The sequence below is a fragment of the Cherax quadricarinatus genome, chromosome 87 (assembly GCF_038502225.1).
Source record: "Cherax quadricarinatus isolate ZL_2023a chromosome 87, ASM3850222v1, whole genome shotgun sequence".
Lineage (NCBI taxonomy): Eukaryota > Metazoa > Arthropoda > Malacostraca > Decapoda > Parastacidae > Cherax > Cherax quadricarinatus.
Window position 1 is genome coordinate 3,366,865 of NC_091378.1, and position 15,303 is coordinate 3,382,167.

General features: G+C 49.5%; 1 protein-coding gene across 4 annotated transcripts in view; it reads left to right on the forward strand.

Annotated features, from left to right (window-relative positions):
* The first annotated feature begins 11,945 nt into the window (after window positions 1–11,945).
* Window positions 11,946–15,303, forward strand: part of Ire1 (serine/threonine-protein kinase/endoribonuclease Ire1) — a 58,670-nt gene continuing 55,312 nt past the window's right edge. For 3 of the 4 annotated variants that reach the window (XM_053798558.2, XM_053798559.2, XM_053798561.2), the window contains exons 1-2: window positions 11,946–12,327; window positions 13,564–13,684. In XM_053798558.2, the coding sequence (XP_053654533.1) occupies window positions 12,208–12,327; window positions 13,564–13,684 (241 nt within the window). In that variant the 5' untranslated portion in view covers window positions 11,946–12,207. The remainder of the gene's footprint in view (window positions 12,328–13,563; window positions 13,685–15,303) is intronic. The other variant, XM_053798560.2, reaches the window with a different exon arrangement.

Genomic DNA, 15,303 nt, shown 5'->3' on the forward strand with positions numbered 1-15,303 from the left:
GAGAATATTGCGTATTATTAATACGCAGTATTAATACGTAAGGTGTCCCATAGCTGGGTTGGTAACGCACTCATCTCAGAAACTGAGGTTCGTGGTTCGATCCCCGGTACAGGTGGAAATATTGGGGGCGTGCTTCCTTAAGACACCTGCTGTCCCTGTTCATCTAGCAGTAAGCAGGTACCTGAGTGTTAGCTGACTGCTCTGGGTCGCATCCTGAGGGATAAAATTAACCTAAGTTGCCAGAAATGCTCTGCATAACCAGGAGCTTTCTATACAGTATGTCATTAATGTCAACTATGGTCTGTATAAGTTATATCAAGTACTTGTAGAAATAAAGATTATTATTGTTGTTGTTATCATTATTATTATTATTATTATTGTTATTATTATTATTATTATTATTATTATTATTATTATTATTATTATTATTAATATTACTCTGTCAGACAACTTGAGAACTCGACCAACTCATCTCAAGATGCCAGTATAACAGCAGAGTTAAGGGTTGAGTTACAATAATGGGTCAACACTACCACAAACCATTAACCAGTCTTTCTTTTAGCAGGTCACTACAACCGGGTTTGGTACCAGATGAGTAGAAAATGGCAAATGCGATACCCATTTACAAGGTAGGAAATAGGGTCTCTAGTTTCGAATTATAGACCAATCAGCTTCGCCTCAATTTTGAGAAGTTGATGGAATCAGTAATTGCATATGAAACCAATACTACCACCACCACAATCACCACTATTACCACCACAACTACCACCACTACTACCACTATCACCACCACAACTACCACCAAAACCACAATACGTTTTCCACAGTGTCTCCTTGAAAATCACATTCAGCAAGCTTGCGTGGAATCTCAAAGCTGATTTTTATGGCTGAGTTAGAACCTTACCATGCAAAGTTCCTGTCTCTCTGCCGAGACGTTACCCTGTCCAATGCTCACCCTGCCTCCCGACCCAGGCGTCACTCTGCCTCACTACCCAGCCGTCACCCTGCCTCTCTAATCAGCCATCATCCTGCGTCACTACCCAGCCATCACCCTGCCTCTCTAATCAGCCATCATCCTGCGTCACTACCCAGCCATCACCCTCCCTCACTACCCAGCCATCACACTGCCTCACTACCCAGCCATCACCCTCCCTCACTACCCAGCCATCACCCTGCCTCGCTACCCAGCCATCACCCTGCCTCACTACCCAACCATCACCCTGCCTCACTACACAGCTATCACCCTGCCTCACTACCCAACCATCACCCTGCCTCACTACCCAGCCATCACCCTGCCTCACTACCCAGCCATCACCCTGCCTCACTACCCAGCCATCACCCTGCCTCACTACCCAACCATCACCCTGCCTCACTACACAGCTATCACCCTGCCTCACTACCCAGCCATCACCCTGCCTCACTACCCAGCCATCACCCTGCCTCACTACCCAGCCATCACCCTCCCTCACTACCCAACCATCACCATGCCTCACTACCCAGCCATCACCCTGCCTCACTACCCAACCATCACCCTGACTCACTACCCGGCCATCACCCTGCCTCACTACCCAGCCATCACCCTCCCTCACTACCCAGCCATCACCCTGCCTCACCGCCCAGCCATCACCCTCCCTCACTACCCAACCATCACCCTGCCTCACTACCCAGCCATCACCCTCCCTCACTACCCAACCATCACCCTGCCATCACCCAGCCTCACTACAAAGCCATCACCCTGCCTCACCCAGCTATCATCACTACCCAGCCATCACCCTGCCTCACTACCCAGCCATCACCCTGCCTCACTACCCAGCCATCACCCTGCCTCACTACCCAGCCATCACCCTGCCTCACTACCCAGCCATCACCCTGCCTCACTACCCAGCCATCACCCTGCCTCACTACCCAGCCATCACCCTGCCTCACTACCCAGCCATCACCCTGCCTCACTACCCAGCCATCACCCTGCCTCACTACCCAACCATCACCCTGCCTCACTACACAGCTATCACCCTGCCTCACTACCCAGCCATCACCCTGCCTCACTACCCAGCCATCACCCTGCCTCACTACCCAGCCATCACCCTCCCTCACTACCCAACCATCACCCTGCCTCACTACCCAGCCATCACCCTGCCTCACTACCCAACCATCACCCTGCCTCACTACCCAGCCATCACCCTGCCTCACTACCCAGCCATCACCCTCCCTCACTACCCAGCCATCACCCTGCCTCACTACCCAGCCATCACCCTCCCTCACTACCCAACCATCACCCTGCCTCACTACCCAGCCATCACCCTGCCTCACTACCCAACCATCACCCTGCCTCACTACCCGGCCATCACCCTGCCTCACTACCCAGCCATCACCCTGCCTCACTACCCAACCATCACCCAGCCTCACTACCCAGCCATCACCCTCCCTCACTACCCAACCATCACCCTGCCTCACTACCCAACCATCACCCAGCCTCACTACCCAGCCATCACCCTGCCTCACTACACAGCTATCACCCTGCCTCACTACCCAGCCATCACCCTGCCTCACTACCCAGCCATCACCCTGCCTCACTACCCAGCCATCACCCTGCCTCACTACCCAGCCATCACCCTGCCTCACTACCCAGCCATCACCCTGCCTCACTACACAGCTATCACCCTGCCTCACTACCTAGCCATCACCCTCCCTCACTACCCAGCCATCACCCTGCCTCACTACCCAGCCATCACCCTGCCTCACTACCCAGCCATCACCCTGCCTCACTACCCAGCCATCACCCTGCCTCACTACCCAGCCATCACCCTGCCTCACTACCCAGCCATCACCCTGCCTCACTACCCAACCATCACCCTGCCTCACTACCCAGCCATCACCCTGCCTCACTACCCAGCCATCACCCTGCCTCACTACCCAGCCATCACCCTGCCTCACTACCCAGCCATCACCCTGCCTCACTACCCAGCCATCACCCTGCCTCACTACCCAGCCATCACCCTGCCTCACTACCCAGCCATCACCCTGCCTCACTACCCAGCCATCACCCTGCCTCACTACCCAGCCATCACCCTGCCTCACTACCCAGCCATCACCCTGCCTCACTACCCAGCCATCACCCTGCCTCACTACCCAGCCATCACCCTGCCTCACTACCCAGCCATCACCCTGCCTCACTACCCAGCCATCACCCTGCCTCACTACCCAGCCATCACCCTGCCTCACTACCCAGCCATCACCCTGCCTCACTACCCAGCCATCACCCTGCCTCACTACCCAGCCATCACCCTGCCTCACTCACTACCCAGCCATCACCCTGCCTCACTACCCAGCCATCACCCTGCCTCACTACCCAGCCATCACCCTGCCTCACTACCCAGCCATCACCCTGCCTCACTACCCAGCCATCACCCTGCCTCACTACCCAGCCATCACCCTGCCTCACTACCCAGCCATCACCCTGCCTCACTACCCAGCCATCACCCTGCCTCACTACCCAGCCATCACCCTGCCTCACTACCCATCCATCACCCTGCCTCACTACCCAGCCATCACCCTGCCTCACTACCCAGCCATCACCCTGCCTCACTACCCAGCCATCACCCTGCCTCACTACCCAGCCATCACCCTGCCTCACTACCCAGCCATCACCCTGCCTCACTACCCAGCCATCACCCTGCCTCACTACCCAGCCATCACCCTGCCTCACTACCCAGCCATCACCCTGCCTCACTACCCAGCCATCACCCTGCCTCACTACCCAGCCATCACCCTGCCTCACTACCCAGCCATCACCCTGCCTCACTACCCAGCCATCACCCTGCCTCACTACCCAGCCATCACCCTGCCTCACTACCCAGCCATCACCCTGCCTCACTACCCAGCCATCACCCTGCCTCACTACCCAGCCATCACCCTGCCTCACTACCCAGCCATCACCCTGCCTCACTACCCAGCCATCACCCTGCCTCACTACCCACCATCACCCTGCCTCACTACCCAGCCATCACCCTGCCTCACTACCCAGCCATCACCCTGCCTCACTACCCAGCCATCACCCTGCCTCACTACCCAGCCATCACCCTGCCTCACTACCCAACCATCACCCTGCCACACAACCCACCATCACCCTGCCTCACTACCGAGCCACCACCCTCCCTCACTACCCAGCCATCACCCTGCCTCACTACCCAGCCATCACCCTGCCTCACTACCCAGCCATCACCCTGCCTCACTACCCAGCCATCACCCTGCCTCACTACCCAGCCATCACCCTGCCTCACTACCCAGCCATCACCCTGCCTCACTACCCAACCATCACCCTGCCTCACTACCCAGCCATCACCCTGCCTCACTACCCAGCCATCACCCTGCCTCACTACCCAGCCATCACCCTGCCTCACTACCCACCCATCACCCTGCCTCACTACCCAGCCATCACCCTGCCTCACCCTGCCTCACTACCCAGCCATCACCCTCCCCCCCTCCCCACCCATCACCCTGCCTCACTACCCAGCCATCACCCTGCCTCACTACCCAGCCATCACCCTGCCTCACTACCCAGCCATCACCCTGCCTCACTACCCAGCCATCACCCTGCCTCACTACCCAGCCATCACCCTGCCTCACTACCCAGCCATCACCCTGCCTCACTACCCAGCCATCACCCTGCCTCACTACCCAGCCATCACCCTGCCTCACTACCCAGCCATCACCCTGCCTCACTACCCAGCCATCACCCTGCCTCACTACCCAGCCATCACCCTGCCTCACTACCCAGCCATCACCCTGCCTCACTACCCAGCCATCACCCTGCCTCACTACCCAGCCATCACCCTGCCTCACTACCCAGCCATCACCCTGCCTCACTACCCAGCCATCACCCTGCCTCACTACCCAGCCATCACCCTGCCTCACTACCCAGCCATCACCCTGCCTCACTACCCAGCCATCACCCTGCCTCACTACCCAGCCATCACCCTGCCTCACTACCCAGCCATCACCCTGCCTCACTACCCAGCCATCACCCTGCCATCACCCTGCCTCACTACCCAGCCATCACCCTCCCTCACTACCCAGCCATCACCCTGCCTCACTACCCAGCCATCACCCTGCCTCACTACCCAGCCATCACCCTGCCTCACTACCCAGCCATCACCCTGCCTCACTGCCCAGCCATCACCCTGCCTCACTACCCAGCCATCACCCTGCCTCACTCACCCTGCCTCACTACCCAGCCATCACCCTGCCTACCCAGCCATCACCCTGCCTCACTACCCAGCCATCACCCTGCTTCACTACCCAACCATCACCCTGCCTCACTACCCAGCCATCACCCTGCCTCACTACCCATCCCCCTGCCATCACCCTGCCTCACTACCCACCATCACCCTGCCTCACTACCCGGCCATCACCCTGCCTCACTACCCAGCCATCACCCTGCCTCACTACCCAACCATCACCCACCACTGCCTCACTACCATCACCCTGCCTCACTACCCAACCATCACCCTGCCTCACTACCCAGCCATCACCCTGCCTCACTACACTCCCCCGCCATCACCCTGCCGCCCGACCCAGCCATCACCCGGCCTCACTACCCAGCCATCACCCTGCCTCACTACCCAGCCATCACCCTGCCTCACTACCCAGCCATCACCCTGCCTCACTACCCAGCCAACACCCTGCCTCACTACCCAGCCATCACCCTGCCTCACAACCCAGCCATCACCCTGCCTCACTACCCAGCCATCACCCTGCCTCACTCACAGCCATCACCCTGCCTCACTAACCATCACCCTGCCTCACTACCAGCCAACACCCTGCCTCACTACCCAACCATCACCCTGCCTCACTACCCAGCCATCACCCTGCCTCACTACCCAGCCATCACCCTGCCTCACTACCCAACCATCACCCTGCCTCACTACCCAGCCATCACCCTGCCTCACTACCCAACCATCACCCTGCCTCACTACCCAGCCATCACCCTGCCTCACTACCCAGCCATCACCCTGCCTCACTACCCAGCCATCACCCTGCCTCACTACCCAGCCATCACCCTGCCTCACTACCCAGCCATCACCCTGCCTCACTACCCAACCATCACCCTGCCTCTCTACCCAGCCATCACCCTGCCTCACTACCCAGCCATCACCCTGCCTCACTACACAGCTATCACCCTGCCTCACTACACAGCTATCACCCTGCCTCACTACCCAGCCATCACCCTGCCTCACTACACAGCTATCACCTTGCCTCACTACCCAGCCATCACCCTGCCTCACTACCCAGCCATCACCCTGCCTCACTACCCATCCATCACCCTGCCTCACTACCCAGCCATCACCCTGCCTCACTACCCAGCCATCACCCTGCCTCACTACCCAACCATCACCCTGCCTCACTACCCAGCCATCACCCTGCCTCACTACCCAGCCATCACCCTGCCTCACTACCCAGCCATCACCCTGCCTCACTACCCAGCCATCACCCTGCCTCACTACCCAGCCCAGCCATCACCCTGCCTCACTACCCTGCCTCACTACCCAGCCATCACCCTGCCTCACTACCCAGCCATCACCCTGCCTCACTACCATCACCCTGCCTCACTACCCCATCACCCTGCCTCACTACCCAGCCATCACCCTGCCTCACTACCCACCCATCACCCTGCCTCACTACACAGCTATCACCTTGCCTCACTACCCAGCCATCACCCTGCCTCACTATCCATCCACCTGCCTCACTATCCATCCACCTGCCTCACTATCCAGCCATCACCCTGCCTCACTACCCAGCCATCACCCTGCCTCACTACCCAACCATCACCCTGCCTCACTACCCAGCCATCACCCTGCCTCACTACCCAACCATCACCCTGCCTCACTACCCAGCCATCACCCTGCCTCACTACCCAGCCATCACCCTGCCTCACTACCCAGCCATCACCCTGCCTCACTACCCAGCCATCACCCTGCCTCACTACCCAGCCATCACCCTGCCTCACTACCCAGCCATCACCCTGCCTCACTACCCAACCATCACCCTGCCTCACTATCACCCTGCCTCACTAAGCCATCACCCTGCCTCACTACACAGCTATCACCCTGCCTCACTACCCAGCCATCACCCTGCCTCACTACCCAGCCATCACCCTGCCTCACTACCCAGCCATCACCCTGCCTCACTACCCAGCCATCACCCTGCCTCACTCTGGTGCACAATTTGTCATATAAAGATGGCCGAGTATTAGGACATAAAGTTATTTTTTTTGTCTCTACGATAAACCAAATCTAATTCATTAAAATTTGTTTCAACCAATATCCAGTTACATATTTTTCGAAAATACGTTTTTGAAACGATATTCGCAATTATGAAAATGAAGATATAGAGAATAGTAATGCCTGGATATTTCAAATTATTCTCTTCGTTATTTTCTAGTTTCTCTTCTGTCTCAAAAGTGAGTTTGTAAATAAAATATAAACTCTAACCTACGTCAGTCCGCAAAGTTAGCATATCTTATCTTAGTTTATTTTACTTATCCTCTTTTTTGGCTTTGTAAGAGACAGGTAGCTTGTCATGATAATCAGTATTGGGGTCAATGTTTACAGTCTGTATGTAGCATAGTGCACGCTGTAAAGTGCCTTGGATATAGGTGTCATAAGGGTGAAATTCTAGGAGAGTAGTGTAGCCGGATGTTAATGGGACGGCATCCGATAACAGAATACCGAACCATTACTTGGTCCTCAGGACGTCAGTGGGACAGTGTCGAGGTACTAGAATACCGAACCATTACTTGGTCCTCAGGACGTTAGTGGGACAGTGTCGAGGTACTAGAATACCGAACCATTACTTGGTCCTCAGGACGTTAGTGGGACAGTGTCGAGGTACTAGAATACCGAACCATTACTTGGTCCTCAGGACGTTAGTGGGACAGTGTCGAGGTACTAGAATACCGAACCATTACTTGGTCCTCAGGACGTTAGTGGGACAGTGTCGAGGTACTAGAATACCGAACCATTACTTGGTCCTCAGGACGTTAGTGGGACAGTGTCCTCAGGACGTCAGTCAGGACGTTAGTGGGACAGTGTCGAGGTACTAGAATACCGAACCATTACTTGGTCAGGACTCAGTGGGACAGTGTCGTACTAGAATACCGAACCATTACTTGGTCCTCAGGACGTTAGTGGGACAGTGTCGAGGTACTAGAATACCGAACCATTACTTGGTCTTCAGGACGTTAGTGGGATAGTGTCGAGGTACTAGAATACCGAACCATTACTTGGTCCTCAGGACGTCAGTGGGACAGTGTCGAGGTACTAGAATACCGAACCATTACTTGGTCCTCAGGACGTCAGTGGGACAGTGTCGAGGTACTAGAATACCGAACCATTCCTTGGGACGTCAGTGGGACATTGTCGAGGTATTAGAATACCGAACCATTACTTGGTCCTCAGGACGTTAGTGGGACAGTGTCGAGGTACTAGAATACCGAACCATTACTTGGTCCTCAGGACGTCAGTGGGACAGTGTCGAGGTACTAGAATACCGAACCATTACTTGGTCCTCAGGACGTTAGTGGGACAGTGTCGAGGTACATGAATACCGAACCATTACTTGGTCCTCAAGACGTCAGTGGGACAGTGTCGAGGTACTAGAATACCGAACCATTACTTGGTCCTCAAGACGTCAGTGGGACAGTGTCGAGGTACTAGAATACCGAACCATTACTTGGTCCTCAGGACGTCAGTGGGACAGTGTCGAGGTACTAGAATACCGAACCATTACCTGGTCCTCAGGACGTCAGTGGGACAGTGTCGAGGTACTAGAATACCGAACCATTACTTGGTCCTCAAGACGTCAGTGGGACAGTGTCGAGGTACTAGAATACCAAACCATTACCTGATTCTCAGAACATCAATAGCACGACGTCAAGGGTTCATCCGATACCAGAATACCGAAGCAATACCAGGTCTTTAAGCCGATGTAACCGTTAACCCAACCACACCACCAGCGACGTCTGGTACGGTTGATGGGATTTAGTAAATTAGTAAACTTATTCAGGTATACAGAAATACAGTTGCATAAATTATCATACATAGCAGCATATGTATAGAGAACCTAAGATAATCCAAAAAAAAAGTCAGACTAAGTGACTTATTCCCATTGGTTGGAAGAGCCAAGAATCTGGACTTCAATACCAACTCGGTATATCCGCTCGGTAGAGACAAGATGATCATTGGGATGTTGACTCCCACAAGCAACTGCAGCAATAACAGACATCACTAAAGCAACACAGTAGCACTCAATGAAAAGGTGGGGCCAGGAGCTGAGTCTCGACCCCTGCAACCACAATTAGGTGAGTAAAATTAGGTGAATACAGAAGAGGAAGAAGAAGATTAGGAAGGAAGTTTTTGGTATAATTACTAACATTGAGGCACAAAAAGAACAAGACGAAGAAGGTAATTTCTTGTATAATTACAAACACTGGGACACATGCCATTCACATACGACATTAGCCCTTATGTCGCCCCAGTGAATTAATGGGTGATAAATCTTCTCTGGTTTAAATAGGCACAGGTACACATAAGTACAATTATCATACATATGCTAAATGACCCTCCAGGTTAACCCAAAAAAGTCAAAGTGATATATTTCCATTTATATTCCTGTGCTATATACATTATCCTTGGATGATATCCTGCCGAGGCAAATTTTTTATTAGACTCCGAAAAAATGCTGCCTGGTGACCTCTTTCACATTTGGTGGGGGTCCATGTTGTCTCTTGTTCCCTAGATGAAGAACTTTCCGGCACTTTAGAGATGTAGTTGAGAGCGTGAAGTACAGATGGCGCTGGTGATAGTCAAAATTTCCTTATATATTGGTATTGAACAAGTTTATTTAGGTAAAGTTACACGTAAGAACAATACAGTACACTGAGTTACTTACATGAGTTTTAAACAGAGAGGATCAGCTTGCAATAATAGTGACATGAATGTTAACTAGACAAGAAATCACACTCTTCCCTTGCTGTACCTTCATTCGTCAGGAACATTGGGTATCTTTCTATAGTTTCATTGATTAGGTACCTTTAAGCTCTCTTCCTGAACTGGTTCATGCTAGGAAAGGCTTTGGCATGTTCAGGCAGTCCATTCCACTCCTTTATTGCTGTGCAATAAAAGGTGCGCAACATCTGGGTATCTTTAATGTAGACGTTTCGCCCTTCAGTGGCTTTATCAATACAAATTCCAAGACATGACTGGAAGACAGTAGAACTATATACAAAAGATGAGATAATCAGTCCCTCAGTGTTGGTGTTGGTGTTCGTGAAGAACACCGACCAGAGTGATGTTCACTGGAAGGCGAAACGTCAACAATAAAGATACCCAGATGTTGTAAGTTTATTCAGGTATACACAGATAGTTACATAGATTATCATACATAGCAACATATGTGTAGAGAACCCAGAATAACCCGCCCCCCTCCCCACAGAAAAAGTGACTTATTTCCACTGGGGTCCTTTGCACATGTGTCAAATTTTCACGTATATTTGTGTATACCTGAATAAACTTAAAAACGTCCACATTATTATTATAATCATGGGGAAGCCTTAAACCCGTAGGATTATGCAGTGCTTGTCAGGGGTTGGAATGGAAGGTATTCAGGCTTAATTCGGGGAACTGAAGCACAGATCTAATTTCCTAGATCAAGGAACCTCCCAGTGTCAAGGAACCTCCCAGCACCAAGGAACCTCCCAGTGTCAAGGAACCTCCCAGCATCGAGGAACCTCCCACCATCAAGGAACCTCTCACCATCAAGGAACCTCCCACCATCAAAGAACGTCCCACCATCAAGGAACCTCCCACCATCAAGGAACTTCCCACCATCAAGTAACCTCCCACCATCAAGGAACCTCCCACCATCAAGGAACCTCTCACCATCAAGGAACCTCCCACCATCAAGGAACCTCCCACCATCATGTAACCTCCCACCATCAAGGAACCTCCCACCATCAAGTAACCTCCCACCATCAAGGAACCTCCCACCATCAAGGAACCTCCCACCATCAAGGAACCTCCCACCATCAAGGAACCTCCCACCATCAAGGAACCTCCCACCATAAAGGAACTTCCCACCATCAAGTAACCTCCCACCATCAAGTAACCTCCCACCATCAAGTAACCTCCCACCATCAAGTAACCTCCCACCATCAAGGAACCTCCCACCATCAAGTAACCTCCCACCATCAAGGAACCTCCCACCATCAAGTAACCTCCCACCATCAAGTAACCTCCCACCATCAAGTAACCTCCCACCATCAAGTAACCTCCCACCATCAAGGAACCTCCCACCATCAAGTAACCTCCCACCATCAAGTAACCTCCCACCATCAAGTAACCTCCCACCATCAAGGAACCTCCCACCATCAAGTAACCTCCCACCATCAAGTAACCTCCCACCATCAAGTAACCTCCCACCATCAAGGAACCTCCCACCATCAAGTAACCTCCCACCATCAAGTAACCTCCCACCATCAAGGAACCTCCCACCATCAAGGAACCTCCCACCATCAAGTAACCTCCCACCATCAAGGAACCTCCCACCATCAAGGAACCTCCCACCATCAAGTAACCTCCCACCATCAAGTAACCTCCCACCATCAAGTAACCTCCCACCATCAAGTAACCTCCCACCATCAAGGAACCTCCCACCATCAAGGAACCTCCCACCATCAAGGAACCTCCCACCATCAAGTAACCTCCCACCATCAAGTAACCTCCCACCATCAAGGAACCTCCCACCATCAAGGAACCTCCCACCATCAAGGAACCTCCCATGAGTAACCCAACAAGAGGACCCACACCGAGCCAATCAACACTCTAAAACCTAGATGGCACTAGTGGCGCCCCAGCGGCGGCAACAAACCTCCAGATGGCACTGCCATCACATCACACACAAGTGCCACACAGTGCCACCTCCTTCACCTTCCTCGTCACCATAATAACAACAACAGCTGGAGAAAAATATGCGTTAAAAACACCATTTTTTCTCCCTGAAATACCGCCTGGCGAGCCATTATTTTTGACCACTGGTTTTTTTACGTTGTGCCATAAACCCGGCGGGTTAATGGTGGTTATACCGAGGATTATATACCCAGAAAAGTGGTTAAAATAATGTGAAAGTGGCTGATTGCTCAAGGAAATCGTGATGACTCTTAAACAATTTACAAGTTTCTCCTCTGTTTTATTATATATTTTATTTTTTCTGCTTTATTTCCCGTCTGTGTGTGAGGCAATAAAGCACAATAATGCTCACATTAAAGAAAAAGTAAGTTTGGAATATTCGTGGTTTGGGATGAATTGGAATTTCTTGATCCGAGGAGATGGATCAAGCCTCATTGCCGATATTTTTTATATACTTTTATTTTGGTTTTATTTCCCATCAATATATAAGACAATAAAGCACAATAATTCTCACATTAAAGAAAAAGATCAATTTTTCACTATTTTTGGGAGGATCTTGATCCAGGGAGATGGATCAAACCTCGCTACCTCCCGTTATATTCAAGGAGGGAAGCGGTAAACGTGTAAGGGAGGGATGGCAGGTTTGATCCCAGGAGAGGGAGGGTTGATCCAGTTCCTCGGATCAGGAGCACTATGGGACCTCCAGGGAGGCTCCTTGAGGGGGATGTTGATCCAAGGAGTTCGATCTCTCCCGTTTTCAAGGTCTTGTTTATCCCCCACGGGTTTAGTGCTCCCCAGTGAATAATAATAATTGTAATGTAATAATAATAATAATATTAATAAAGCAATAGTAATAATAATAATCATAATAATAATAATAAAAGTAATAGTAATAATAATAGTGATAATAATAATAATAATAATAATAATTATAATAATTATAATATAGGTATTTGAGAGTAACATATGATAACTTAACCTAGCTTATCCCAACACCTGCTTAATACACTATCTGTGGTTATCCACAACTGCTCGGTGGAACTCGATCGCTGGTTTACGCCTCACAGTGAAGTTTTTGTATAACCTTCGTAAACCACAGCTTAAATATTTCTTGGGAGATAGCGGAAATTGTATGCTTACTTGGTTACGCAACACATTTTGGCTGAGTGGCTTGTCCAATAGTATTGGGTCGTGTCACCCCCTCGGAAGAGTGTAAACGATAATGCACGCCATTACCTCTGGTAAAGTAAGGTTAAGTTACATCAGGGTGGTTTAACCCTTAAATTGTCCAAGCGTAGATCTACGTTCGCTCGCGTAGCGCTCCAAATGTAGATCTGCGTTTTTTTTTTACATTCTTATGGGGAAAATCAAGGTCGGAGCTCTACACGTGAAAACATAGATCTACGTTTGGATAGTTAAAGGGTTAAGTTGGGTTAAACGGGTTTCATTAGGCTGAGTTAAATGCTTTACCAATTCCACAATAAAATAATATCCAAATTGTAAACCATGTGTCATCTAAAGTTTAGTTATATTATTCTTTATTGAAATATCTTAGCATCATTTTGCTTACTCTGTTTGCTTAGTAATTTTATTTCCACAGATTACCAGCACTGAGCTCTTAGCAGACAATGACGAAGAAACACTCTTGGTATCGACTCTCGACGGAGCTCTTCATGCCATTTCCAAATCCTCTGGTGTTCTTAAATGGACACTCAAAGATGGTATAATAGAATTCTTTGACCTCTGTCATAATCTTAAACCACATACCCCTCTAAGAAAGTTGATTGATGTTGTTCAGGGGCTTTTGATCTAAGGAATTGGACCAATGCACTGATTCCTTGAATCATTCCTGAGTGTCTTCCATTCTACAAGGCACTGCATGACTCCAATGGGTTTAGTGCTCTCCCATGAATGTAATAATAATAATAATTAAAACACACATTCCTGTACCTCTTATGTATTAGGGAAAGCCTGGCTACAAGAATAGATTTTGTGTCTTGCAGTTGCAACAAGATTATCACCACCTTAGTGGTGGTGATAATAATAATAATAATAATCTTCTACAAGTACATGATTAAACTTGTATAGACCATAGCTGACACCAGTGACATACTATATAGCAAGCCCCGGGTTATGCAGTGATTGGCACATGCATTTATTACCTTCATATTTTTAATAATAATGACCTCATGTACATTCCTTCTTGAGGCACTCGCAGTTTATTTACTAAATATACTTTTTTCAAGACATTGATTAAAAAATTCTTGGCTTATAACTTGAAATGAGAGAGAAAACTCTGTTAATTTGCAAGGAATGTTCTTTTCAGTATGCAGGAATTGAATAGGCAAATTGCCTTTCCTGAAGCAGTATATATATACAGCCTCTCCTCATTTAACAATGGAGTTCTGTTCTTAAGACCACATCAGTAAATGAATAGTATGCTCCATTATAGTATGCTCCATTATAATGCTCCTCACTAAGTGAGGAGCATTGTGGGCTTGTGTCAACCATCTTTGATATTGTTTAAATGTCACCTTTGCACCAATTATAACATTTCTGGTATATTTTTAAATGTTTATACAGCAGTGTGCTCTATATTGTAATAAACAGAATGTTAATTTAGGTATGCATATTGGTCAGAGAGCCTGTCGTAAGTCCGAGTCATCGGTAAACGAGTATGTCACCAAATGAGGAGAAGCTGTATATATTGCATGTAATGCTCAGTAATAACCCACATAGAGTCAGAAACTCAAAAGATTAATTGATCTGAATATTTTGATCCCCCTCTGAGATCCTCTTCAGCTAAAGAGGATCCCAGAAGGGGATCAAAATCTTATGAGTTTCTGCTTCCATGTGGATTATTATTGAACATTGACAAGTGTTCATTGTACTTTAGTTATCCATAGCATGTAATAGTATAGGTAGAATTATAGGCAATATACTAGGTGAAAGGACATGTGCAACTAGCACATGTATATATATTTTTTTGTGGCAACATCTTGCTCCTGGAGAGCGAAACATTACCACAAAAAAATATCACATTTACTTACACATGTCCTTTTGCCTAACAGTATATATATCAACAGAAACCATTGCAATTTTGGCATTAGTCATACATTCAGATTCAAATACAGTACTTTATTTCTTTTATGCAATAGTATACAAATACATAATGTAGTTTACATGTATTAAAACATTGTTAGCCACAAAAGTATTATTATTATTATTATAATCAAGGGGGAAGCACTAAACCCGGAGGATTATACAGTGCCTGGGGGAGGATGTGGAAGGTATTCAGGGTTAATTCAGGGAACTGGAGCACAGATCCAATTCCCTAAAT